Here is a 26,930-nt window from a genome sequence, read left to right as displayed (position 1 = left end):
GACGAGATGGTGGCAGCCTTGGACAAGGATCAACTCACCGGTGAGACGAAACTCCATTTCCCATGATCCTTTGTTCCACTCCGCAGTGATGTGGGGTGTGGTGGTTGAATGACTGTGTGTGTATGTGAGTGTGTATCTCAGTATGTGTGTGTGCTGGAGGGGAGCTCTCTCCGCACAGAACCGAGAGCCGCAAATCCACATCGGAGCATCTATGAGCGGAGGACAGAAAGATGCGGACAGCGGTGTGTAGCGGATCCACAGGGAGTGTAAAACCAAGAGGACATGAGTGAAATATCTGAATTTAATGGCTCTTTCATCGGCACTGTGGAATTTTTTTTCACCGGATGAATCTGGACGTGTAGCGGGACTGCAATGGAGCGTCGATGCAACGCGTGAGAGCTGCTGACCGTCTGTCTGTTTGAAGGCTGAGATAACAGACAATAAGAAAAGGCAATTAGCCATTAGGAATAGTGGTATCTCAACATTTGCACTGTTAAATGTTAGAACCTATGCTATCAGGAATTGTAGTTATTTTCCTTTATGATATGATCAAGAAGCCTTACCGATTTTTTATTAATGAATAGAAAAGCAGTGGTGACACATAGAAACTGACCGAGTATTCAAGGGTGATTAAAGGCATCATAAAGGTTTTCAGTCTTTTTTTGTTGGTGATCTTTAAATTGTCATTTTGTGGTTTACAACAAGAAACAGAAGCCAGTCATGTCAAAGAATAAGAGCAGCGAGTCAGTGAAGGTGGTAGTTCGATGCCGCCCTTTGAACCGGAAAGAGGAGTCCAACGGGCCTGCAGGGGGCATCATACAGATGGACCTGCGGCTGGGACAGGTGATCCTCAGAAACCCTCGCGCACCACCCAGCGAGCCCCAGAAAACATTCACATTCGACGCAGTTTACGATGCAAACTCCAAACAGCGAGACTTGTACGATGAGAGCGTTCGGCCGCTGATAGATTCGGTGCTCGCAGGGTTCAATGGTACCATATTTGCATATGGGCAGACCGGGACAGGGAAGACGTACACCATGCAGGGAGCGTGGATGGACCCAGAGAAACGAGGAGTGATACCCAACGCCTTTGACCACATCTTCACACACATTTCCCGCTCACAGTCTGACAAGCAGTACCTGGTGCGGGCTTCCTACCTTGAGATCTATCGGGAGGAGGTTCGGGATCTCCTGGATCCCAACCATGGCAATGCCCGGGCCCTGGAGCTCAGGGAGAGTCCCGACACCGGGGTGTACGTACAAGACCTCACGTCATGTGTCTGCAAGAGCATCAAGGAAATTGAGGAGGTGATGAACGTCGGCAACCAGGCAAGGGCAGTTGGTGCGACAGACATGAATGAACATTCGTCCAGGTCCCATGCTTTGTTCCTGATCACGGTGGAGTGCAGCCAGCCGGGACCAGATGGGAGGAAACACATCAGGGTTGGTCGCCTCAACCTGGTGGACTTGGCTGGCAGTGAGCGTCAGGCCAAGACAGGCGTCCAGGGAGAGCGCCTGAAGGAGGCTGCTAAGATCAACCTTTCCCTGTCAGCTCTGGGGAATGTGATCTCAGCGTTGGCGGACGGGCGCAGCAGCCACGTTCCATACCGGGATTCCAAGCTTACCCGCCTTTTGCAGGACTCATTGGGCGGGAATGCCAAGACTGTCATGGTGGCCACTCTAGGCCCAGCGCCCCAGCACTACGACGAGACCCTCACCACCCTCCGCTACGCCAACCGAGCCAAGAACATCCAGAACCAGCCCAAAGTCAATGAGGACCCCAAAGACGCCCTGCTGCGCGAATTCCAGAGGGAAATCGCTCGCCTCAGGGCCCAGCTCAACCACAGGAAGTGGAGGAGCCAACAGAAGAAGGAGCAGGTGGACGGCGAGGGCTGGGAGAGAGATGGGGATGAAGATACAGAGGGTGAGGAGGAGGTGGAGAAGGAGGCAGAGGAGTATGTGAAGCAGGAAGAGCAGCGGCTGGAAAGGGAGAAGGAGGCCATCAGAGGAGATCGTTCCCTGTTGGCTGATGAGAAGCAGAGGCTTCTGGGGGAGAAAGAGAGGATGATGGGGGATCTGAGGAAGGAGCAGGAAGCCACTGAGCAGCTGACCGCCAGATACAAGGTGAGCAATCAAACCTGTGAGTCCAGTCAGTAGCCTGGAGCTAAGTGAGCTGGTGTCATGAATTTGTCTTTTTTTCTTTGTTCCTTCCTTCCTTCCGTCTTTCATTTATTCAGACAAAATACAACATTGTTCACATTAAGAGATCATACAGGTCATCAGAGGTTAGGACATGGAAAAAAAAATGTGGGGGCGCAACTAACAATTACTTTCTTGATAAGTCGTCTGGTCTATAAAATGTCCAGAAATGGTGAAATGACTGTTTCCCAAAGCCCAAGATGACATCCTCAAATATCTTCTTTTGTTCTGACCAACAGTCCACAACCCAAAGATACTCAGTTTATAACCACAGAAGACAAAAGAAAGCAGGAAATATTCACAAAAAATGACTCAAAATGATGAATCATCTAAGCAACTAATCATCGCAGCTCTACAAAGATTAATGAGTAATTGTCTAAACAATCTCACTACAAGGCCCTAGTAGCTGTTCTGGAGCTTTTGATTGTATCACATGATCTTCTTCAGCAGATGGACTTTTCCCAGTATAACATGGAATTGTAGACTTTCACATTTCCATTTTTTCTGAGTATTTTAAGGACTTCTGGTCCATGTTGATTTAGAAATTGAGATTAAAAGTTCATTCTTGACCTTGGTAATAGCATTTTGTAAAACAAACTCATCACAAAGTCCATTTAGATTTGGACCTTTAATGGACATTGTGGTGAGTTTGTTTTGTTTACTACTTATAACATGTTTTTACAACACATAAAAGCCATAAACATAAAATATGTTTCACAATCTGTAATGTCAGATTGTTTATAAAGTCAAGAGTGAACTTTTAATCTACCATAGCAATGCTCTGCTTTGACTTTACATTGGGGCCAATCAAGAGCCAACACAACATCGAATAATGGTGATAATCTGCATTTCACTATTAGCAGAAAAAATCAGCTTTATGTTGTCAGTGAACCAGACTCTCAGTCTATCTTCTCTCTCTCTCTTTCACACACACACACACACACACACACACACACACACACACACACACATACAATTCACACAGTCCAGTAAGTCAGATTTAGAGGTCCATGAGATTATCATGTGTGATAATCTGATGAGCCTGTTATTAAAGGATATCATGGACACTGACACTGGCTGGCTAATTACACCTTAATATGTGTGTGTGTGTGTGTTACAGCCTGACTAATACTTGACTTTTGAGGTTCAGTGTGGACTCCTGAGACACAGTTTCTGGATGACATCAAAACTAATCTTCGGCTTTTCTACACTGCGATTTCTTGTTACTTACCAGTCAACATATTTTCTAGTATAGTGTAGATGTGTCTGTACCGGTTGATATATTGGCCCTGAACAATTTTGATGACATTCAGGTTTTAAACAAACTTGCCTGGAAGAGAGAAAAAAGAAACGACTACAACAACTATCAGTTACTACCCAAATTGTCTTTTGTAAACATCCATCACAGCCCACAGGCCGACTTTTACGGTTCAACTGTGACTTGCAGTTGTGCGTTGTTGCTTTTTCTGTACAGTGACGGATTATTACTGACATTTCAGCTGCCTTCACTTTTGGCTTTACTCCAAATATAGTGGTTTAGACAACCAGGCTGCCCTATTCGACTTTGTCATAAAAATGTTGCCAGGTTAGTTATGTTATCACAACAGATAGAAATGATGATTTTGCTGATCTTTAAGATTAGACTGATAACATCCTGATATCCACAACCAGTACCAGTGTGTTTAGTACTATGTGTGTTTTCTGTCTGTGCCCCCTTATCTACAGTCTGGTTTGATGTTTTCCATTTCCAGACAGGAACAGTGATTATTGTAGCTTAAAGAGAAACTCCAGCGATTTATTTTTGCACTTCCATGAAGTTTGGGAACTCAAAAGAGACATAGGATGGTCAAAATGGAAACAATAGAGGCTGAGACCTTTTTTCCGAGAATGGGTGAAGCTCCGACTGCGTCCTGCATTTCCTATAATGCATCATGACAGCATATTTTCAATATTCCATCCATGCACGTGTCTTTTAAATTCCATGCAGCCAGTTTGTAACACAGACTGTCTGTTACGGCCGTAGCCGAGATAACCCTAATGACATTATCGGAGTTATTTCCTGAGGCTTTAGAAAGCTTCTCCAGAGCCTCAGAAGACATTTACCACCATTTTCACAGGCTGACGACTACTCAACATGACCAACAGCCAATCTGAATGGATGAAATTGGTCGAGTTCACCTTTAAATCTTCATGTTAGACTTGTAACATCCAGATATCCAGAGCCAGTGTGTTTCATACTATGTTTGTTTTTGTGACTGCCGCCCTTTATGCACAGTCTGGTTGGGTGTCTCAAATGTCCAGACGGGAACTGTGGTCACTGTAGCTTAAAATGTCAATTCTCTCTTCACCCCGCTCACACACACACCAACACACAGTCATCAATCAAAGACAGTCAGAGTCAGAGCTGCATTAATTACTTGCTCTGATTCACGGGCATATCCAGTCAATAAGTCATCCGCGCAGAGTGACTGAGGGGTTGCAGTCTATAATACTGTAGATACAGCCTGCACCATCCAACATGAGACACAACTGGATCAGCTTACTGAGCTGCAGCCCTGCAAACAACCCGAGGCCCTAAGGTGAGGATATGAGAGGAGAGAAAAGATGTATTCAGTGTCACTCCCATAGAAACAAATGAAGGTCAAAATCCCTGCTTTTAGCCTCTTTTTCTGTTATTATTTTTTGTGTATTTTAGAAGCAACAAAGTGTTGTACTTTAGATTTTTGGTGTTTCCACTTTCCCTAAAACCACCAGCGTGGTTTAACAACTCCCAGAGGACAAATGTGAAGTTGATGCATCCGGCTGTGATAATAAACAGTCTGTGTAGGTGGAGAGGGCGATAGCAACAAAAGTATTGTAATAACAGGGAGAGACAGAGTTTTTCCAACTGAGAAAAGGTTATAGATGTTTGGTTGCTGGTCTGTTGAAGATGTCAGTGGACAAATTGATATGTTTCCCTTTTCTACAATGGATTTCTACAATGTAGGGCTGGGAAAAATAATTAAGATCAATATTATGATATGGTTAATAATAGTATTTTTCTGATATTGATATACTGTATGTCACAAGTTATGCATTACTTCAGATAAAACTCTGCATTAGAATGATATTTAAGAACAATAAAAAAGCAAGCTAAAATCTTAATTACAGCACGACAGAATCTTGTAAAATAAGATATACAATCATATCATCACAATACCATTCTACTAAAAGTCGATAAATAATAATATTGAATCATCGCTTATAACCCAACTTTCATGTAGTCTTTTCCTGTACATCAGTGCAAATGTGTGTCTCTAAAATACTGAAAGATTTAGTTAAAGTACCAGTTGCTCATCCAATGCTTTCAAGGTGACATTAAATAGTCATAATTTGGCCAGTCGTCACTGAAAATGATTAAAAAGACACTATCTTCTATCCCTAATGAGGAAAAAACATCAATCACCAAGAATTTTTTTTCAACACTGCTGGTGTTTGCGGGGGGCGTTTCATATATATTTACATGTATATCTCCTGTATGAAGTATGGAGTTGATGAGAGCATGAACCAAAATGACTGTCAGTAGTCGTGTATTTGCAGCTTATTTCATGGAATAAATATACACAGCAGTATACACTCAACACAAAAAAATGATAGAGCACTTATGCTGCATTTGTACCTACCTACTTTACAGTTTTAAGAGCAGTGTAAGTGTTCTCTAAATGTTGGCTCATCTCTAGGATGTGGCTTTTTTTTTTTTTCTCAGTGCAAGTATGAGGTTTAGGAAAGTCCCTGAGACAGAGCTAATGTAGTATACCCTGATCCCGTGTCCTTCAGACTGAGTGACATTTCTGTGTGAGGCTTCTCATATTTCTTCCCGTCACGTTGTCCTCTAAAGCACTGTGGGCCTAATGCTGTTTTGTGCTAAACCCGTATAAAAATCTTCTGTGATCAAAAAGCACAGTCTCAGAGGGTCTTTGGCGTTGTGTGTTTGATGCTGACTGGGTGGCTGCTGAGTGGTGTCAGCCCAGAGAATCAGCAAATCCCCCCTCTCCTCTTCCCCCGAGAAGGAAGATGATTAAGAAGAAGAAGAATTTCCTGCCTTTGATGCGTCAGTCTTTTTAGAAGGAAACCTGCATACCCCTCAAAACAATGATTGCCATGCAAGACACTGGTTCATTAGTTTATTAAAAGATGCAAAAGCTTAAAGTTTAAGTTCTCAACAGATTCCATGAAAAGACCAAAACCAAGTCTGATATGCTTGTTATCTATTTTGAGTCAGTCCCACAAACACCATCCTTTTCTTTTAAAAACAGTGGTGTTGAAGATCATTTCGAGTCTCTGCAAACCAATAATTGGCAGGTTTTTAAATAGATTTATAAGCAGACTTCTTCAACATTGTCATTAGAAAACGTACAGGATTGGATTGCTGTGTTATCTAACCAAACATAAGAATATGATGGGGGTGAAATGGTGAAAAAAAAAGCTCAAGTCTGATGCATATTTTTCATATTAAACATTGTTTACAGCCAAATTTCAGTGTTAGTATTCTATAATGACAGTCTTGCCTTACAGTAAACAAAAACACATTTATTATTAACCGTCTTATTAGTTCCCATGACATCACTGATGTGATCTTTCAGCATTTCCACTCAGATCAATCAGCCAGCCCAGCTTTCTTCTGATAGGCTGAGACTGATATTAGCCCACCAATCACTACCAGCGACCTGCAGCCTCCATTTTTCTCTCTCCTCTCCTGACAAATAACAGAGAGGTTGCCAGGCAGAGAGACAGACTGAGAGAGAGAGAGAGAGATGCTCGGGATATAGAGGGAGGTGGAAACAAGCTCAGAAATAACCAATTACAGATAATATCAGACTTAAACTGAGTCCTCTGACTCACACACACACACACACACATACAAATGCAAGTAGGTCAGGAACCAGCCTTGTGAAGCTGCGTTGGGTCAGCTGGTGTTCCTGCAGGGTGCTGTTGGCTAACTGGCCTCCAAGGTACAGCTCTCCATCTGTGGATTCTTGTGTTTCCATGTTGGTGCAACTGTTGTCTGCACTGCTGGAAGTACCACATGAGTAAATGTAGATGTGGGACATCTCCATGACTCTGCAGGTCAACATACCAGCACAAATATTCACAACATCACAGGGTCAGATCAAGTGTGTGACCTTTGTAGCCATGTCATGTTATTGTTTTCACCGTTTCTCTTTTGCTGTAATGTGTCAAAAAGCAGAGACGGGTTCACACAGAGAAGCTGCAGGAAAAACAAGCACATAAATCCAGCTAAAACACACACTGTTAGATTAGATTATATTAAATGTGTGTTTTAGGGCTGAGTGGTGTTTTATTTAAATCATTTATCTTTGGTGTGTGACAAAATTTTAAGGGAAAATTAAGAGTGCAATAACTCAGTTAGAAAACCAGTTATTTTAAAAACTGTCTGTTGAAACTGCACAGCACAACCACAATCATGACCGCTGCCATGCTCAAGCCTCAAGCCTTGAGGCCGCCTGCCCCTAATTTTCTACAAAGTCAGTGTTTCGTGTGAAAATGTTCTGCTCAGCTCGTATAATTGAGCTTCCGTGTCATGCACTGTGAAGATTTCTCCACATTGACATATTTGGCTGTGAACAACAGACCGTTAAATGGCAAAGCTGATGACTGGGACGTGCCAGCAGCAGCTGCGTCAAACTGATGTGCTGATTCTTTGCTCTTTACAAAGCTGGGAAACACTTGAGTGGTTTTTATCAGTACTGACTGTCTACGTCATGATCAGAATTAATTCATTAATAACTGTGGAAGAGTGGGGGAAATGTAGTATGCAGGCTGTCTGCCAAGATTTCTCAAAAAGCCAAAATGAAACTGTTCATTCAAGAGTCTCTCAGCTGCTTTCAGACAATAATAAGCCAAATTTTCTCATTTTTAATACCATGAAAATTGATTTACAGTAGAAGAATGTGAGCTTATAAGGTTTCCTGTAAAAATTCAGATGTATCATCCAGCTGTTACAGTATCATTGATTCGTATTTGTGTAACCATAAAGGCCTTGTTAGTTCACATGAAGCTAGTGGCAAATGGTTAGTGATAAAGAGGATGGATATTTTTCTTTTTTTTATGAATTTACCAAGGATTTACTGTCATCTGACTCAATACAATCGTTGCAGTTTGGAAATTTAGTGTATCCTGTCAACCTTTCTGCATCGTTTGTTTCTGAAGGACAGTTTGTCTACAGAGTCACATAATTTGTCACCATTACACCCCAGGGCATCGTCTTCCTGAAAGCATCTTAAGGCTAAGATCATCGTAAAATCCGTCTAACGAACCTTCTTAAGCTTCAGAGGTGTTTCCCGAGAGCATCGTAACTGAAGGCATGCTTAGAAAAGATCACAGATTACACAGTGACTCTGACCTCAGTCCAGTTTATGCTGTTATGAAACAGTCAGGTATCAGTGCAGCTGCTGTTGTGAGCTTCATGCTGAGCAGCAGCTTCTCATAAGGAGGCTGCTGTGTCCGTCCCTCCAGTGGACTATTCTTAGTTCCAATTTCTGGGTCAAAACTGAACTGTCTCCCTTCTTCTTAGTGTCTCTCTTCCTAACTTTAGAGATCTGTCTTTCTTTTTGCCTCACTTCTTTTTTCAGGGTGTCTGCAAATAAAATGGTCTTATTTAGTTCTGATCAACAGTCCACAACCGAAAGATACTCAGTTTACTATCACAGAGGACTAAAGAAACTATAAAACGTTCACATTTAAGAAGCTGGAACACCAAGAATTTGGGAAGTCTGTTTCCACTATTTTCCAGTGGTTTTAAGAAAAAATGCCCAAGTATGTCAGTGAAATACTCAGGCACTAAATGGCATGAAGAATACAGAAAAGGCTTTTATCAGCAGCTGCTCTGGATTGCAACATGTTTCAAGCTTGGCGCTTTTCCTCAGAAAGCATCCATTTCACATTGAAAGGCTCCCTTTCCCTTTTTATGGACATTTTTTCTTAAAAAATGACTTGAATGGTTGGTGATTAATTTTAAATCGTTGCAGCCCTGGTACTTGTTTATTGCCAATTAGCAAATGTTAGCATGCTAACACACTAAACTAAGATGCATGTTAGCATGCTGATGTTAACAAAACAACACTTCACGTCCATCTTGGCTTAAAAGCTGCAGTTCAGAGTTCTTTCATGACCTTGAAAATAGATAACTGGACAAACTCTAGAAGTAGATGAATATTATATAATATAACCAAAAGCTAAATGGACCTTGTGAAAGGATTAGTCGATTACTCGAATCGCCAACTATTTTAACAATCGATTAATCGTTCTGAGTCATTGCTAAAATTCTCTCATTCCAGCTTCTTAAATGTGAATATTTTCTGGTTTCAAGACATTTGAAATTCCTAAACAAGGCTTTGAGAAACAGTGATTGACATTTTTCACTGTTTTCTGACATTTTATAGACCAAGCAACTAATTGATTAATCAAGAACATAATCAACCAATTAACCGGTAATGAGAATAATTATTAGTTGCAGCCCTACTTGTGGTTAGATTTCTCATCTGATATTTCCAAGTCGAGAGTGCACTTGAACACCATTAAATATCTTGTTAAAATCTGCAGAAATAAAGCTTTTTGTTTCTCAATCCTGACTTCCTTCAGTATATCTCTCTGTCTTTCTACTTTTACTGCAAGTATCAGCAATCTGAGGTGATCCCATTTATAGCAGTTTGTATTCGTAAGTAATTAGAGAGTTGTATCAACTAATTACTTACCAATAAAAACTTTGTTAAATTTCTGTGATTCTACTTTCCCTCAGTCTGCCTTGTTTACTACTTCAGTTAGTCATTTTCTGGGTTTCCAAAAATACTTTTTCACAACTTCCCAGAGAAGCAGTGGGGTAAATAGGGCAATTTTATGCATCTTTAATTATATGTGTGAAGCTGCTGCTTAAAAAATATCACCAGTGCAGAAGTGCATGCAAATGCGGATCAAATTGTTGGATTTTAAGTTTAATTTGTGGGGACAGGAAAAAGATATTATCATAACTAGCTCTCTAGAGTGTGAATCTAATAAAATAAGACTGAAAATGAAACACTCTTTCACGGCACACTGCCCAGATAGTGTTTGCATTTGGGGAAACACTGAGTTACAATTCTTTCGATTCTTTTTGTAAGAAGCCTAACATAGATGTTGCATTGTCAGCCTCTCTAGTAAACAGATGAGGGAAACTTGCTCCTGCAGCAGGATGATAACTGAATCCTTCAGATGAAAAACTAATAAGCATTACAGTATGTATGTACAGTTTCTAGATCAGCACAGACCATGTTCATTATGAATGTTCACATAACCTGAACTCATTTCACTTCTCTGTCTGTTTTTATTTGTGGAAACCGACACTGACTCAAAATGTTGCCCGTGCATTAAAGTCCTAAAGGGTTATTTTTTCCTACATCCTGCCAGCTGAAGTTCAGCCAATGAGGATGCTGCATCAAAAACAATGCCCATTGCCTCATGGGAGATATCATCAGCACAACACACACAGACGTACATATCGGCTTTCCACAATATACTGCACACATGCATTTAAGCATGCAGAATGTATTTTACACACGCACACGCACGCACACACACACACACACACACACACACACACACACACGTACACACATATACATGCACAGCTTTATGGATAGAATGACTGTTTCCTGTTTATGTATCTGCCTTCCTGTCTAATTAGAGGAGGAAAAAGTCTGGACAAGGGGAGAGAGGTCTTTGTGTGTGTGTGTGTGTGCGTGTGTCTGTGTGTGTGTGTGTGTGTGTACGTGCGTGCATATGTGTGTTTGTAGGCTCATGAACAAAGAGAGCTCATCACTGCTCTCCATCTTTCAGCATGGAAGACTGCATCACTGAAATATTGATGAATCAACTCTGTGTGTGTTTTAGTGTGTGTGTGTGTGTGTGTGTGTGTGTGTGTGTGTGTGTGTGTATGTATGTACAGGATGTCTATATGTGTGTTCACAAACTCCACATCCAGTCATGGGATCAGTGTAACCTTTTCTTAAACAATACACCCTGCTCTGTCTCTGATATGTACAAGGAAATGAATTAGCAATTTTGGATGGAGTGGAGACGTAATATTTTGCTAATGTAACTACTCCAACTTCATAAATTATACAAAATGATTATGAAAACATATGAATAATTAATTAAACAATTTTTATACCAGCTGCTAAAGATCAGCAAGAACAAATTAAGTTAAAAACAAACCTCAGAGTCGGGATTTCTGACACAATTTCAACTACTTTCACAGTGCGTGGAGAAAGGAAAAACTCATGTCAGCACAGGTCACGCACGTCCAGCCTGAAGGCCACAAACTGAATCACGTTGTTCCCTGTTTTTATATTCCTTTTTTTCTTGTAGGTCTTTAAATAGCTTGTATAAAGATTAGTTTTTGTTGCCAAAGTTTTGACCTCTCAAACAGAAACCTTTTATTCATCTTTACTTGTAGAATTAGTCACAAAATCCTAAATCTGCCAAACAAAAATAGTATTCTACTTACACTAAGCAGTGTGTTTTATGTGTATTCCACCTGAGCAAATATAAAAATAGATGTTTTATATACCTGAATAAAAGGTGAAAGTTGTTAAGATAAGAAAACAAGTAGGTTGACATGTTCAAATGTAAAGAAAACCTCAAATTCAAACTCAGCATCCTCTTTGTTCCCAATAAAGATGATCTGATTTCAAAGCTCAGTAAATGTGTAGGGGTGTTTTCTTTCTTTACATCAATACATTTCAACAAATGTGACCTTTCTGCCAAATACTGATGATGTAAAGAAATTCATTAGCAGATACATTTTTTACAAATACCTGAGAATAAAATAGTATATTTAAAAAATGAGCACCCTCACATGCAAATCTGTACATTTTTTTTTAGGAAGTATTACCTGATTTGAATAGATACACAACAAAACAAGTCATAATAGTAAAAGCCTTAATGTCAATATCCAATTGTGTTGTGGCAGGATAAAGGGATGTTTTCCGGGTTGATGTGTGGTTTCTGGTCTCTTGTGATCTGCTGATTACGAGTCACTCACTGTATCTCCCTCATGTGTTTGGTAGATGTAGGAGATAACTGACAGTGAATGAATGGTAATGAGATTTTAAGCTTTGAGTCGTGGCTCCTTAAGTGCTTCTTGCATCGACCAGGACGTGAAGCAGATTCCCAGAGAAGGCTTGACCTTTGTTCTCTTTTCTTGTCGTTCATGCTCAGTGTCTGCTGTCTCTGTCTTTTTGTTTCCCCCTTTCTTCCTCTTCTTTTTCTCTGTCTCTTCCCAGCGAGCTTTCTGTCTCTCTGTTGCACACACGAGACCTGTTGTCGTCACATCGTATTTATAGCGCGGTCGCTCCCAGCAGGCCCTGGCCTCACTGTGATTGGCTGGCCCGTGCGGATGAGCTAGCTCAATATGCAACTCGTCCCACTCTCCTCACTTTCCCGTCAGGAAATGGATCAGTCACAGCCAAAAGAATTTTAGCACACACTTATGGGCACATTATACATACACACACAAATATGCAGGCTGGCACACTACAAGCTCCAGGGTGTTTCTCTTTTTTGCCATCATGCTACAGACTCTGCCGCTTGGGAAATATATACAGAAATATATATAATGTAATTACAGTATTATTGTACATGATATAAATAACCATGTAATAGCAGCTTCAACTGATCTTGGAGGAAATTTGGCTCTGATTGATTAACTGAACTGAATTTATTTGATGATTAAAAGTCTGCACAGCAGTAGTTACAGTCATCAAGGACAACACAGTGGTAGCAAACTGTTTTTAGGATAGCTGAGGGACATGTGCAGTGTAATTGGACAATGACTGTCATATGAACAACTTGGAGCTAAAAAAAACCCGTAAACTTAAAAGGGACGTCAGGCTTTTTGTGATTTTCTGTCATTTATATAGATGTCTATGTTAAACATGGTCAAAGTTCAATAACATGAGGTAAACAGTAGTAGTTTCCATTTCAAACAAGAACAAGAACAAGAAGAAAAAAAAGAAGTGAAATCCTATTGCTGTTGTTTCTTGACGTAGCCTCTGGGCCAATCAGAATAGAGGGGACTCATCAGGAGGAGTGCCTTAAAGAGACGGGAGGTAAAACAGCCTGTTTGAGATGGAGGCTGATCTGAGGGGTTGCATAAAGAGCCAGTTTAAGATAAATAAGGAATTATTTCAACTGAAAATCATGCAAAGATATTCCAGTAGAGCCCCAGAATATAAATATAAACCTGAAAATGTGCACGATATGTCCCCTTTAAAGGTAACTCAAAATTGTTAGCACCCAGTTAGCCACAAACAAGGCCATAGCTTACAGCTAATAGCACCACGGGATTTCAATAAGGAATTGTGAAGTCATGATGAAGGCTTGTAACTTGAACAACATTGTTTATTTGACTCTTCATCAGTCATTTGTGAATCTATCCTCTCAGCTATAAAGCAGTACATAGCTGTCGTAATACTCAGACATTATATATGTTGCCTTATATGACAGGAATGTTTGCACACAAAGGTAGCAAACTGATTTTAGGATATCTGAGGGACACATGCAGTATAATTGGACAGCGACTGTCATGTGAACAACTTGGAACTTGAACATCTAAACTTAAACATTGTTCCATTTTAATTGGATGTCGGTGCATTTGTGTAGTGGATGTAATTGGGGGTTTTGGCACAGTTTCATGAACCCTGTGACACCCACTGTGGATCTTGTTAACCTTTATTAAGGCTGCAACTAAGGATTATTTTCATTATCCATTAATCTGTCAATTATTTTCTTGATTGACTGCATTTTTACAGGATTTTTTCACAATGGTCCCAAAAACAGAAAAAAATCTGAAATGTAAAATGTCAAGTTGTCCATTTAAGCCACGGACCATTCATAGCCTACAGTGTAAAGCCTGTATGTGACTCTAACTACTAGCTATCAGGAGGAGACATGGGATGCATGAGAGAGAAAATCCCTGACATGAATCACCCCTTTAATGAAGCTGACAGAATATGACAGGATACAAAGACACACACAGAACACAAAGACAGCTTGAAAACAAAGAGGCTTTCTGTAAAGACCTGCTGCATCCCCTCTGAAGGACTCCACTGTACTCTCTGCATGAGTTTGTGTGTGTTTGTGTGTTCACTCATATAATCAAGTGAACAGTGATAGAGAATATATAGGCTGCTCACAGTTTAAACCCTGATTGTCTTTCTGTGTGGAGTCCTGAGACTGGAATGTGGCCAACACAAAATGGTCATGGCCCCCGACTGCCCTTCTTTGGGCCCCTTTTTTTCTCCTTCTTCTCACATTTTCTTCCTCTGTTTTTCTTTTTTTCTCCCTCCCTATCTTGTTTCTCATCTCTCGTTCCTCATTCCTGCTTCTCCATGTTCACTTTAGACGTTTGCCCTCAGGACACGGATCGGTCATTAACTAGATAATGACAGATTGCATCACAGTGATTCCTGTGGCCTTAAATCGCCACGGTAACCAGAGATGCTGTAACCAGAGGCATGAAATGATAATGATTCTCTATTAAGTCATTCACAGAGTTAACACGCACATGTAATCAAATCTGCACTTTATATTTTCATTTTAAAAGATAGAAATAAAAACAACCACAAAGTCCGCATTATTCTTCATACTCATTATTTTAATGGCATTTGTGTCCTTATTTATACTTTGCCATTGTACATCTTTGACTTTTTGACAGTTTGGTGCTACTTAGATGTAGCTATAATGTTTGTATGACAATATTGCAAGATTTTTCATAAATTGGCACATCATCCTTAGTTTACTTTCTCCTTTTTGACTTTTTGATAGATTGGGTTTAATACGTTTTTTGCTGCAATATGTTTCATAACATTGTAGGATTTATGATCAGTATCAGTAATTTTGCCCTTTTTATATTTACTTGTCATTTTCTATTTTTGCCCTCTGGAGAGTTTGGGGTGATATGGATGTTGCCACAGTATAATATTTCATGTATGACAGTATTGTGAGATTTACTGGTATTTTTGTCCTTGTGTCGTTCTCTATGTTCTGGTCTTTTCAATGCTTTTTTCACTGACTAACCTGATGATGAGTTCATAGTGCTCACTAGTCAGGCTAATTTCTGTGGTCCTCTGTGGATGACTGAGGCAGCTCCTGTGTGTATATATATATATATATATATAGAAGATTGTGATGCTGCCTGTATATCTGACGAAGGTCGAACAGACTGAAATGTTGTGAACTAATAAATATTCCAGCAGTAAGCGAGACAGTGTGCGAGAGATTTTCTCTGTTTTCGAGTTGCACTTTTCTCTGCCACACCTGTCACATATTCAGTTATGCTGAGTTTTTTTTTTCATTATAGAAAATGTCTCAATATTCGTAATCTGTAAAATAAGTAATATAATAATAGAAATGAATTGTGTTTCTGCAATGGAGATACGTGTGTGGATGTTTTGAAATGTACAGCATCACTGCAGGATCATATATCTTGTTCTGTGCAGTCACTTTTTGGCTGGACCGGCCCTATAATCGCGGTTGTCCATGAGTGAGTGAGTGCCTGAGTGAGTGATGAAGTTACACCATTTGTTGGCTGGCTGAGAGTTGGAGTTTCCCCATTGGCTGTTGCTTTCAAAATGAATCAGCGCGAGATGATGGAGGACAGCAGCAACGCAGAGTGACTGTGTTTCCTGCTCTGAGCTCTGATGCTCTCAGCTGTGGTGTTAAATACCAGCATCTCTGCGTCTCCTCTCTACCGTCCAGTGTTGGCTCTATTGACTCTTTGGCTGGCAGCGCTGTCAGCAGCCTGCAAGATGCTCTGCAGTGCGTTTGGATTTTATAACTGAACTAATACCAGGATGCAAGCTTTTTATTTCTCTGACATTTTCACATCGCAAACGATGAACAACAGCATTAAAACATGAGTCTTGCAGGTAAAACATGTGACTCATGTAGCTGTTATATCAGTTTAGTGTTAGGTCAAAACTTTCATTCACAATTTCCACCACAGCCTCCATGATCATCAACCAGGAAACAGGCAGAAAAAAGGCACATAGAGGCATGAGGGAGCGCGCACAGTTAAAGCACCACAAATAACCATCACTCTGACAAATCACTCAACGCAGAGTGAAAAACAAGAGACATCTACAGAGTGAAACAGATGAAAGAACAGGGCGAGTTTACAGATAATAAGAATAATTATAATTACAATTAAAATAAGTTCTTTTTCAAATCATCATCCCAAGATATTAGTGGCAAGTATTGTTCTTGCAACTGCATTTATACCCTTTTTTTTTTTTTTTTAACTTAATCATGTCATGTGATGTGCTACTTCAGTACAGTTTACCAGCGAATATTACTGGGACCACTACAAAATTGCAGATTAACATTTAATATCCAGGATATTCACATTATAGACACAACCACTGACTATCCTTGTTATAAATTGGTCACAATTTCACACATTGACCATTCACAGTCCAGCCACATACTAGGTTTTGATTAGTCTTGTTCTTCAGTGACCCACGTACAGTCATGGTTGCTGCTTTTAATGCAGAAAATGTGTGAATAAGGACATTTTATCATTAGTATTAGAAAAAAGCAAAGTAAATTTGATTAGTCTGCAGGTAAAGGTTATGTGTGTGCATGCACAACAGGGACAGATTTGTGAGTGTAATCGTTTTTTGACGAAGAGATTTGAGCGAGCAGCAGTGCTTCCTTTGCTCTTTGCTGTATGATCAAGGTCACATGCTTTTAGTTTTGACACTGTACTGCTTGCTCGGAAACTCCAACTGAGCAAAATCCACTGAATTTTGTTCAGGCTTCTTCCCATTGCGGTCCGTCAGCTTTATCATTCCTCTAAAAGACTTTAACCGTGACAAAGGAAGCGTGTCCCGTTGAGCCTGTCAAAACTGGTAAAGGCCTTCACACACCCTCAAATGCTCACATTCTCTCAGAACAGCAGGAGAACAGTTTGAGAGCAGGTTTAAAACTTTGTTGTTGTTAAACCCCCATAAAGATAGACATGCTCTTAGGGACAAGGAGGGGCAGGTTGGGTGGCCATGCACTGTTGTAGCTTGTTTGTTGTTGTTTACAGATAGCAGCGCTCGGCAGCAGCTGGAGATGATTGACAGCTGGGATCCTGTCACTGTTTTGTTTCTGTGTAATAGTCTGGCAAACATTACTGTAACAAAACAAACATGAGGAAATTGTAAAAATCAGCTCCTGTGACTGGAAATATTTTCAAACAGCCTACAGAATATACTTTATACTATGTTTATCTGATAAAACCATTAAAGATTTGTATTTAATGTATGTTTTTAGGTATTTCAACTCAAAAAATGCACAAAAACCCAGTTTATTCCAGTTGGATTTTAAAAATGTTCAACTGGTCACTTGATAACAATTCATTATAATTAGTTTTCTAGTTATTTTATGATTTCACACAGCCAAAATCCATTAATTATTGTTAATAGGTTATTAGACCTCAGCTAACTTACACATTTATACATGAACAATAAGGATTAATATCGTTTCATCTTCTGAAATGCTGTTTGTAACAATGCATCCAGTCTAAGATTGACTGTGATTCACATCTGAAGTGACGCTCTGCTAAGTTTCAGCCGAGCTCAGCTTGTTGTGTCCTCGTGTCATCATGGCGATGTTAAGCTGCCCACTTCCAGTTCCATCTGCCTCATCAGCACAATGTCTGCTCTGACTGCAGCAGCCCAACACACACAAACACTCACAAAGACTTAAACGTCCAGATGAACTCAGTTTGACCTCGAGGAGCTTCAGTGGCCAGAAAGTCAAGTCATTCTGTGCCCTTGAAGGGTTCTCTCTTCACATTTTAAGGTCTTAATTGTGTCAATTATTAATGCTAGCTACAGTCTTAAAACATATATTTTTTTGTTAATCCATGTTGATGTCAATACAGTATCATTTAAAGCTCATATGGACACGACAGTTCTTATCTTGTAATAACCAATGTTGTATTTTGTGCTTAAATTATTTATTAAATTATAGATTGACCTTTTTCACAAAATAAGTGCTTCTGTCTCATAAAATTACAACTTTTTTTCTCAAAATATTCTATATTCTTCAAAAGTCAGATTCTGTTGGTATTACTTTTGTAACATCTGTACCTTGTAGGGTTTAAATAAATTGTATGTAAATTACTTTTTGATGCAGGTAAAGGTTTGTGGTGTTGGTCATCAACTCTTCAGCAGCACGAGGCTTATATCTGACACAGTAACTCTTACAAGGACAGGATACAGAGTCTTTATAAATATTAATCTAAGTATTGTTTGTGTTTTTTAGGCAATGGAGAGCAAGCTGCTGGTCGGAGGAAAGAACATCATAGATCACACCAATGAACAGCAGAAAATGCTTGAGATGAAAAGGCAGGAGATTGCTGAGCAGGTAAATATGTTTGAGTGTAAATATTCATCAATGCAATGCAATGTTCTAATCAGATGTAAATTCTTACTTGCACAGTAAGTTGTGTTTTACTGTTGGTTTCTACTGAAAAGTAGTTTGTTGAACTGAAACGAGATCTTTATTTGTGTTCTCAGTCACGCAGGGAGAGGGAGATTCAGCAGCAGATGATGGTCCAGGACGATGAGACGCTGGAGCTGAGGGAGACTTTTACTTCTCTGCAACAGGAAGTCGAAGCCAAGACCAAGAAACTTAAGAAGGTAAAATATTTACAGATACTATACACACGTCTACGTACAAATATACAGAAAAACATCATACAAATGCACATACAGTAAGCATGCTCGTATGTACAAGGAAAGATACTTTTAAATGCACAAACACAAATACACTTTCCTTTTCTGTTCCTAATGTGAGTATATCCCTCTTTACCCCTTTGACCCCTGAACCCCTGACCTGGATCCTAATGACCCCCTGCCTCGGACACATGCTCCGTCCGGACACACACTTAAATCTCAGTACCTGAAGGTTTGTCCTGCCGTTCCCCCTCTCTTTGCTGTCCCTCTATATCACTTTCTGTCTTGGGCCTGTTCATGCTCTCTATGCTAACCTTCTCAATCTGTTGTCCCCTCCTGGTCAAACCGCTCAGGATCTCCCAGTAACTCGCTGCTAAATCCCTCCGTGCAAACCCCTAAAAAAAAGCCTCTCACAGCACTTCTCTCCTCCCAGTTTGTTGCACTTCCCGGCCAGCAGGACTAACCCCAAACAACCCTTTGTGTGAGTGTGGATGACAATGTGACTAATGATCCTGTGTTGATCTCTGCTCCCCTCATGCCCTGAATCGGCAAGTGTGCCATCCACCCCTCTCCCACTGCATGGTGCCACCACTCTGAAAGAAAGAGAATAAAGATTGGAGCTTTTCACACAGTGAAACCTAGTCAGTTTGTTGGCAGTCAACAAGCTTGTTGGCTGAGAAAAAAACTTGTTTCTGCTGAATTTTTTGTGGTTAAGTGTTGAGATTAGTCAGATTTCCCTTCCAATTTCATTGCATTTCATGAGCAGTTCTGTCATGTTCAAAATGAAGGTCAAATTAATAATAGTCATTGAGTACTTATTAAGCTGGATTTATAGTTGTGCGTTAAGGGGTTATAGCCAGTGGTGCAGTAGTCAGAAAGGTTGTTCCCTGAGTTTGTCATTAAGACAGACCTTCTGGCCAAGCTTGGTGCTGTTTTATAGGCTACTTATGTTGCCTGGGAAGAGGCACTGTCTTAAAGGGGACGTATCATGCACATTAACAGGTCTGTATTTTTATTCTGGGGCTCTACTGAAATATCTCTGCATGATTTAAAGTTGAAAAAACTCCCTATTTATCTTATACCGGCTCTTTATGCAGCCCTTCAGTTCAGCCTCTGAATGAAACAGGCAGTTTAACTCCTGTCTCTTTAAGGCCTCCCTCCCAATGAGCCCACTCTGTTCTGATTGGCCAGCTGCTGGAAGCTGCCCCTCGGCTACGTAGTAGTAGTAACGGCAGTAGTTGGATTTCACTTCTTTTTCTCATTCTTTCAAAATGAAAACTTCTCAAATACATTTTTCCATGTTTGAGCACAAAAATCTGGTCCTGCGAGTAGACAACATGAACAACAACATAGAACAACCTTAGCAAGACCAGAGAACAGATGGGTGTTTGTGGGCCTTTATGAACAATCTTACATCATCGTGATCAGGAAGTAGAGGTAACATTGCAAACGGAGCATACAGAGCAGGTTGAAGCTCTGGCTTCTGACATGCAGGGAGCTTTTTTACATATGTTCACCTCACGTTTTAGACCTTTGTCCATGTTTAACACAGACATCCAACAGTATAAGGACATGTGTTTAGGAGGTGCTATTAAAGGGTGAAATCAAAGGCTGGACTAAGAATCAAAGTTAGTTATCTACGACGTGACTGCTGTTGACCCCTTTTGTCAACTATAAATCAAGCTTTAACCTTTTCAGAGGCATTTCTTGGTGAACAGTTACATCCATGTTGATAGTAGACTCTGAAATTTGCTCAGAGTCTGAATGCAAGGAAAGAGTCATGGGGCACATTTGTGTCTTGAAATGCGTTTGTGCACAGAAGTTTATATAGAATTTCCTTTAATATCAGATTTATTTTTTTAACAACAAATCCAATTTTGAGGATTTTTGGTATGCTGATAGAAGAACATAATTTTCTTGTCTTGATTTAGTCTGGGCTCGTTCAAGTTCAAGTTGCAAGAAAATGAACTTTTGAACTGCAGTGTCATCTTTCAGGGTAACTAGACCAGGGATAAAGTCAGGATTAGCCTACTTTAAAGACAGTGTGAAGCTTGCACAGTCAGCCCTGGGCTCAGCGTGAAAGAATGAACGGTGTGAAAGCTCAGGAGTGCAGGAGGGAAGAGGAGGGAGGGCTGCCGTGTTGCCGTGCTCCTATTGGCTGCCCATTTCTCCAGACACCAGTGCCTCCATTGCTGTTGCTATGGGCAACCAAGCTGCAGCTAGTTGGAGACCAGTTCATGAGCGACTGCACTGCACTGGGCGACATCTCTCCTTCTCACCCTCTCTGTTTGTCTCTCTCTCTCTCTTCCTAGTTGTATGCCAAGCTCCAGTGCATCAAAGCGGAGATCCAGGACGTTAACGATGAGCATGTGAGGAGCCGACAGGAGCTGGAGCAGACTCAGAACGAGCTCACCAGAGAGCTCAAGTTTAAGTGAGTCCAACAAACAAACAAATCACCGAAAAATTAGCAAAATAAGCAAATATGCCCTGATGCTTCAGCAAACATGGTGCACACTCGCATCAGATATGCACATGCTTCACAGGAAATTAATTTTTACAAATACTGAGAGAAGCTGAAAAAATATATAAAATCTGTAAAGTTGAATGGCAAATACAAAACATCAATATGAATCTTATTTATTTAAGATATTAAATGATAACTGTTTTTTTGACCACTTGCAGGGCAGTAGAACAAGCTGTTAACACAGCACTGGCATATTATCACCTGATAAGGTTTATATGTTGAACATGTTAGCAAACAGTAGTTTTTTTTACACATCCAGCAGTCACAGAGTGACATTCACATTCATTTTGCGTGGTGTTTCTGGCCCTCAACGTATATTCACTCTCCTTTTAGCTCTGTTTTGGTCTCCACTAACTCCTGAGTAAGTTATCTGGCTCTTTAGCTCATTAATTCTGTCGTTTGGTTTTGAGCAGGTAGCGTACAGCGGGAGTCTCAGGGCTTTTTTTTGCTGAAAACAACAATGTGAGTGTAAACAAAGAGTAAAGTTGCAGTCCATAAAGCCAAACCAATGAGCTGAAAGATTCTAATAGTTCATCATTATGAGCAACGTCTTTCACATTACATGTAGTCTTTTGATTCATTTTTAATATAGAAATATTTATTTAATCAGGAAATTTAACAATTCAGCAATGTCTCCTTTATTAGAAATAACATTAGTGACAATCAGTGACACAGCTTAGACACCACATAACTCCAGAAACTTAGTTAAAGGGGATGTAACATACACATTTCCAGGTTTATTTATATTCTTGGGTTCTCCTGGAATATATTTGCATGATTTACAGTTTTAAAAAAACTCCTTAATTATCTTATACTGACTCTTTCTGCAGTAGTAGTCGGATCTCAGTTCTTTTTCTCGTTCTTTAGTTGGAATTGAAACTTCTCAAATACATCCGTATATGTTCTAGCCTGAATCTGATCTGAAATATGCAATAGAGCAACGCAAACAACCCGTGGAACAACCTTTGCAACAACCTTAGCAACACAGACTACAGAATGGACGGTTGTTTGTGGGCATGTGTGAACAATCTGATCATCAGGAGGAAAGGTAGAGGTAGCATTGCGAATGAAGCGTTCAGAGCAGGTTGAAGCCCTGGCTTCTGACTTAGAGGTGGCATTTTTGCATACCTTCACCTCAAGTTTTGAAACATGTTTAACTCAGTCGATACAGAAATGAGTGACGGAGATGTTGAGGAATTAAGACACACCTGAAGGCAGACGATCAGAAACCAGAACAGAGATATAAATAACCAGATTTAGTATATCCCCAATGATCAAGACTAAAACCAGGATACTAATGCATGTAAACGTACTCATTGATGTGTGTTATGTGCGCGCAGGTATCTGATCATAGAGAACTTCATCCCTCCAGAAGAGAAGAATAAGATCATGAACAGACTGACGTTCGACCCAGAGGAGGATCAGTGGAAGTTCCAGCCTCTTGTCCCCGCTGAAAGGTCAGTGTGGGTTTTAGATGTTAAGATACAATTGGAACACTGCTGCTCTTGTTTTACTTGTTATCCTCCAGCTCATAAAGCAATGAAGCCTTAAAGTAGACTTTTATAGTGTTCAAATGGAAACACAAAGCCTGATCTTGTTTCTTTTGTAGAAGCTGAGATCTTTGTTAAAGCTTCATGACGATGCTTTTTGGCATTTTCAACATTGATTTCTGATTGGTGTTTTGTTTTCCCTCCCCCATCCTCTATCCAGTAAATCCTTGCAGATGAAGAAAAGGCCGACATCTGCAGTTGGATACAAACGACCCATCAGCCAGTACGCCAGGGTTGCCATAGCGATGGGGGCTCATTCCAGATACAGGGTAGGGATGTGTGTGTGTGTGTGTGTGTGTGCATGAGTGTGTGTGAATGGGAAGTTGACAAGTCATCACTTTAAAGGCTGAACATTCATGTCCAGTGCTGTAATAAGTAACAATTTTGAGCAATTTTGTGGCTCTGACATCTCAGGATGAAACTGACTGTCCTCTGAGATTCTGACCACAAGGCAAAAGCTCAACACTCTTAGTCCCAACGATATTACTTGATTTATTTTGTCATTTGGCAAACACTTTTACCCAAAGCAACTTGCAAGCAAGGCATGACAATCAAGCACTAGAGGACAGTGACTCAAAAGAGCCATAATACATATTCTCAAGTAGCTGACCAGGTACAAGTGCAGTGAGAAAGAGCGCTACGCAGGAGTTGTATTTTAAATTATAGTAAGACCATAAATAAATAGAAGAAAGTAATGTGACAATTTACAAAGTCCTTAAAAGTTAAAGGGGTGTTGAGGTGTTTATACTCCACTGAACATCTGTCTTTCAAGGGTCAAAAGATCTTCCGCTGAAGACTTGATATGCTAAAAATGTACAGAACCATCTTCCAAGACTACAAGGAGTGAGCAGCATTAGCATTCATTCTGATTTGTGTATCTGGCCACCTGATGATTGTAAGTCCAGTATTCACTCTTCTTTTAACAAAGGTAAATAAATGAGGTAAATACTTCGCTCTATGGTTGCTAAATGCTCAGCTGTGTTCATCAACTAATTGCTGGTGCTGGGCTAACAGGGCTTACACTGTTGACAACAAAAATGGGACTAACGCATTTGTTTTACTTTACAAAACGTAGTGAGTGCAACACCTTTATTTTAATGAACCATGTAATGAATTGAATGGAATTAACCTTCACTAGAGAGCAAGGTAGCATTCATTAATTCCGATCCAGATAATACACTTTTATTTACCACAGCTCACTTTGTGTATGTGTGTTTGTGTAGGCTGAGAACATCATGTTTCTGGAGCTGGACATGACTCCTCCAAACACTGCCTCTCTGGATCGATCAACGGAGGCCGAGTCGAACCAAAGTCCCTCTCTGGACAGCTCCCCCACCAAGGACAGAGGTGTCCGCAAGTCTCGCTCCTGGTGAGTGTTTTGGGCTGTCCCACATTTTTGTTTAACCTTTATTTAACTAGAAAAACTTCACTGAGATTAAAAATCTCTTTTTTCAAGAGTGTCTTGGGCCAAGATAGGAAACAACTTTGTTGTGTAAATCATGAATGAAATTTCTCATACAGTCATATAAAATTTGACATCCTGAAGACAGCTCAAAAATCCTGTGAAAAATAAGTGAAATAAAACGACTAAGACCAATTTGAAACGATGATACAGCTGATGTAGACGAAACACAGAACACACTGGTGAGTTAGAGTCACGCCACTGCTAAAAAACATGTACCTCACACTCCTTTCTCTGGTCATGACTGGGTTTATACTCTCCTCCTCCTCTTTTGAGGTTTTTTGATACATAGAAGTACCATCGCTATGGCAAAAGAAGATCTGAGAGGAGCTGAAAATGTTGATATTTTTCAATGTAAACTTTAAGCTTGGCTTTGATTAGAATTCTTAATGACATTATTTATTTTATTTGAATCACTTATTTTATTGTATTTGTGTTTTAAAAACATTGTTCCCATCTCATTCTATTTTATTTGTCATTATTTTATTATTATTATTATTATAATTTTTAAATCTATTTTTGTTTTCTGTTTTTTTAATAGATTATTTTAATTTATTGTGTGCATTACTTTCAGATTATTTCAATTTCCATTTCTGTCCTCATTTCTGTCTTATTATCAGCTTGTCAGTCATCTGTGAAGCACTTTGAATTGCACTACCCTGTATGAAAAGTGCTGTACTCATAAAATGTGATTGACTGATTGAATGATAGTGTTTTGATACATTTTAAAACATGAGAGAGGTGCTGCTGGATGACATGTCTCTCATTATAATTTATAAATTTACTCTTAAAAATGATTTGTCATCTTATATTTACTGTTACTGTAATTTCTAATGGTGACTTTTATTGTTAGACTGTCAAACATCCTGCCTCATTACATATCTCTAGCTCTTTAATAACCATATCTGAGAGATCATTGCCAGAAAATGTTATGTGTAAAAAAGCAGTGTCAGCTGATTTATTGCTTTCAGATTCTTTTTTAAACTCTCAAATATTGATATTGGTATGAGCCTCAAAATTCCCAAATCAGTCAATGAGAACAGTTTCAGTGTTTTTGTTAGTTTTTACCCTTTAGAAAACATGTAATTATGAATGAAATTCAGCCGTCATGGTTTGGGGGTGTCGATCTACAGAGAAGAGCTGCTTTTCCTCTTCATCCTGTATCTGACTGGTGTAAATGGTTTAGAGTCAGTGCATTTCTAAATGGGATTATTCAGGATTAGCCACACCCTCTCACGGCTGTCCTAATCTGATCCTAGTTTTATCTCTCATTGCTCAGCAGGTTGTAATCTCAGTGCTGCTGGGTAATCTTATTAACCTGCGTCTAAGTTGTATATAAAAGGCAGAGATTTTACATTATCCATGTTTTAATGTTAATTTTCTCTTTTCTTTTGCAGGTGCCAGACTCCAAAATCCATCACTTCCTCCTCTTCCAATGTTTCCTTGGCAGCATGCCACACTGCCACACCTGCAGCGGCACAGTGAAACGTGGAAGCTTCAGCAAATACTTTTTCTATTGTTATTTATTTACCAGATTTCTTCTTTGTCTTTTCTTCTTCCGCTTTTGGTGCTGGGACACGAAACACACAAGACCATCTCCTGAGAAATTACGACAAGAACATGATCTCGTGACAGGAAACTAAAGGACTTTACAAACCTCATAAACTCTGTAGAACAAATATTGATGAGACCCATTGGACCGCCCTACTTTATCTGCATGTATGAGACCAAGAGCTTCGGATCATCCTTTTAACATTCAAACAACTGGCTGCAGAGCAGTACTGCCCAGTGTGTGTGTGTGTGTGTGTGTGTGTGTGTGTGTGTGTGTGTGTGTGTGTGTGTGTGTGTGTGTGTGTGTACTGTACATACAGGGCTGTATGATTGCCTGTTTGTGTTTCTAATTGTGACCAGTGTGGAGCTGAAAGCTGCTTGAATCCCCTGTAAGATATCAGTGTACATATTTCATGTATTTGGAGTTTTGCAGACCAGGTTTGGTCTGTTTTCTGTGTAAAAGAAGGGGGATAGATGGCTTAGAAATGAATTCATAGTACATTCCTTCAAAGAGTTTATGTCTGTGTGGGCTTTTGGGTTTGAGAACAGTGGAAAATAACAATATAACATATGAAGTGTTCTGTTGTTGGTCAGATGAGGTAGTTTGAAACCTGAATGAAGACCTTTATCATACCTGTTATCTCCCATCAATCATCTGTCCCTTCACAATGTCTAATTTAAAAGAACTGCCTTAAAATAACCTTATTTAAACAAAGATACTTAGGCATGTACCATTTTCAAAATGATTTTAGTTACAGTGATACTAATTGAGCGTGAAAGTTCATTCTGGACCTTGGAAACGACAACAAAATGTGTCAAATGTGAATATTTAGTCCTCTATGACAGTAAACTGAATACCTTTGGGTTGTGGACTGTTGGTG

The 26,930-nt window shown here is 39.9% G+C and overlaps 1 protein-coding gene across 2 annotated transcripts; it reads left to right on the top strand.

Annotated features, from left to right (window-relative positions):
• LOC122999655 (kinesin-like protein KIF3C) lies at window positions 1-26,930 on the top strand. Of its 2 annotated transcripts, XM_044376753.1 has the most exons (9): window positions 1-2,124; window positions 18,550-18,651; window positions 18,804-18,926; window positions 19,186-19,194; window positions 21,275-21,393; window positions 22,827-22,943; window positions 23,197-23,305; window positions 24,260-24,405; window positions 25,896-26,930. In XM_044376753.1, the coding sequence occupies exons 1-9, from the start codon at window positions 721-723 to the stop codon at window positions 25,981-25,983; spliced, it is 2,217 nt and encodes a 738-aa protein (XP_044232688.1). In that variant the 5' UTR covers window positions 1-720; the 3' UTR covers window positions 25,984-26,930. The 2 variants fall into 2 exon arrangements, with proteins under 2 accessions (XP_044232688.1, XP_044232689.1); XM_044376754.1 differs by lacking the exon at window positions 19,186-19,194 and having other exon boundaries at window positions 2-2,124.

Source organism: Thunnus albacares, chromosome 16, assembly GCF_914725855.1.
Source record: "Thunnus albacares chromosome 16, fThuAlb1.1, whole genome shotgun sequence".
In the NCBI taxonomy this organism is placed as follows: Eukaryota; Metazoa; Chordata; class Actinopteri; order Scombriformes; family Scombridae; genus Thunnus; species Thunnus albacares.
The sequence above is the reverse complement of the archived record's forward strand: the minus strand, read 5'-3'. Positions and strand labels throughout refer to the sequence as shown.

What these genes read in the sequence shown, in the direction of transcription:
- LOC122999655 (XM_044376753.1), top strand. Translation starts at nt 721, where the DNA reads ATGTCAAAGAATAAGAGCAGCGAGTCAGTGAAGGTGGTAGTTCGATGC. An exon ending in ACCAGAGAGCTCAAGTTTAA is followed by an intron (nt 21,394 to 22,826) that starts GTGAGTCCAACA and finishes ATGTGCGCGCAG; the next exon opens with GTATCTGATCATAGAGAACT. An exon ending in CCTCTTGTCCCCGCTGAAAG is followed by an intron (nt 22,944 to 23,196) that starts GTCAGTGTGGGT and finishes TCCTCTATCCAG; the next exon opens with TAAATCCTTGCAGATGAAGA.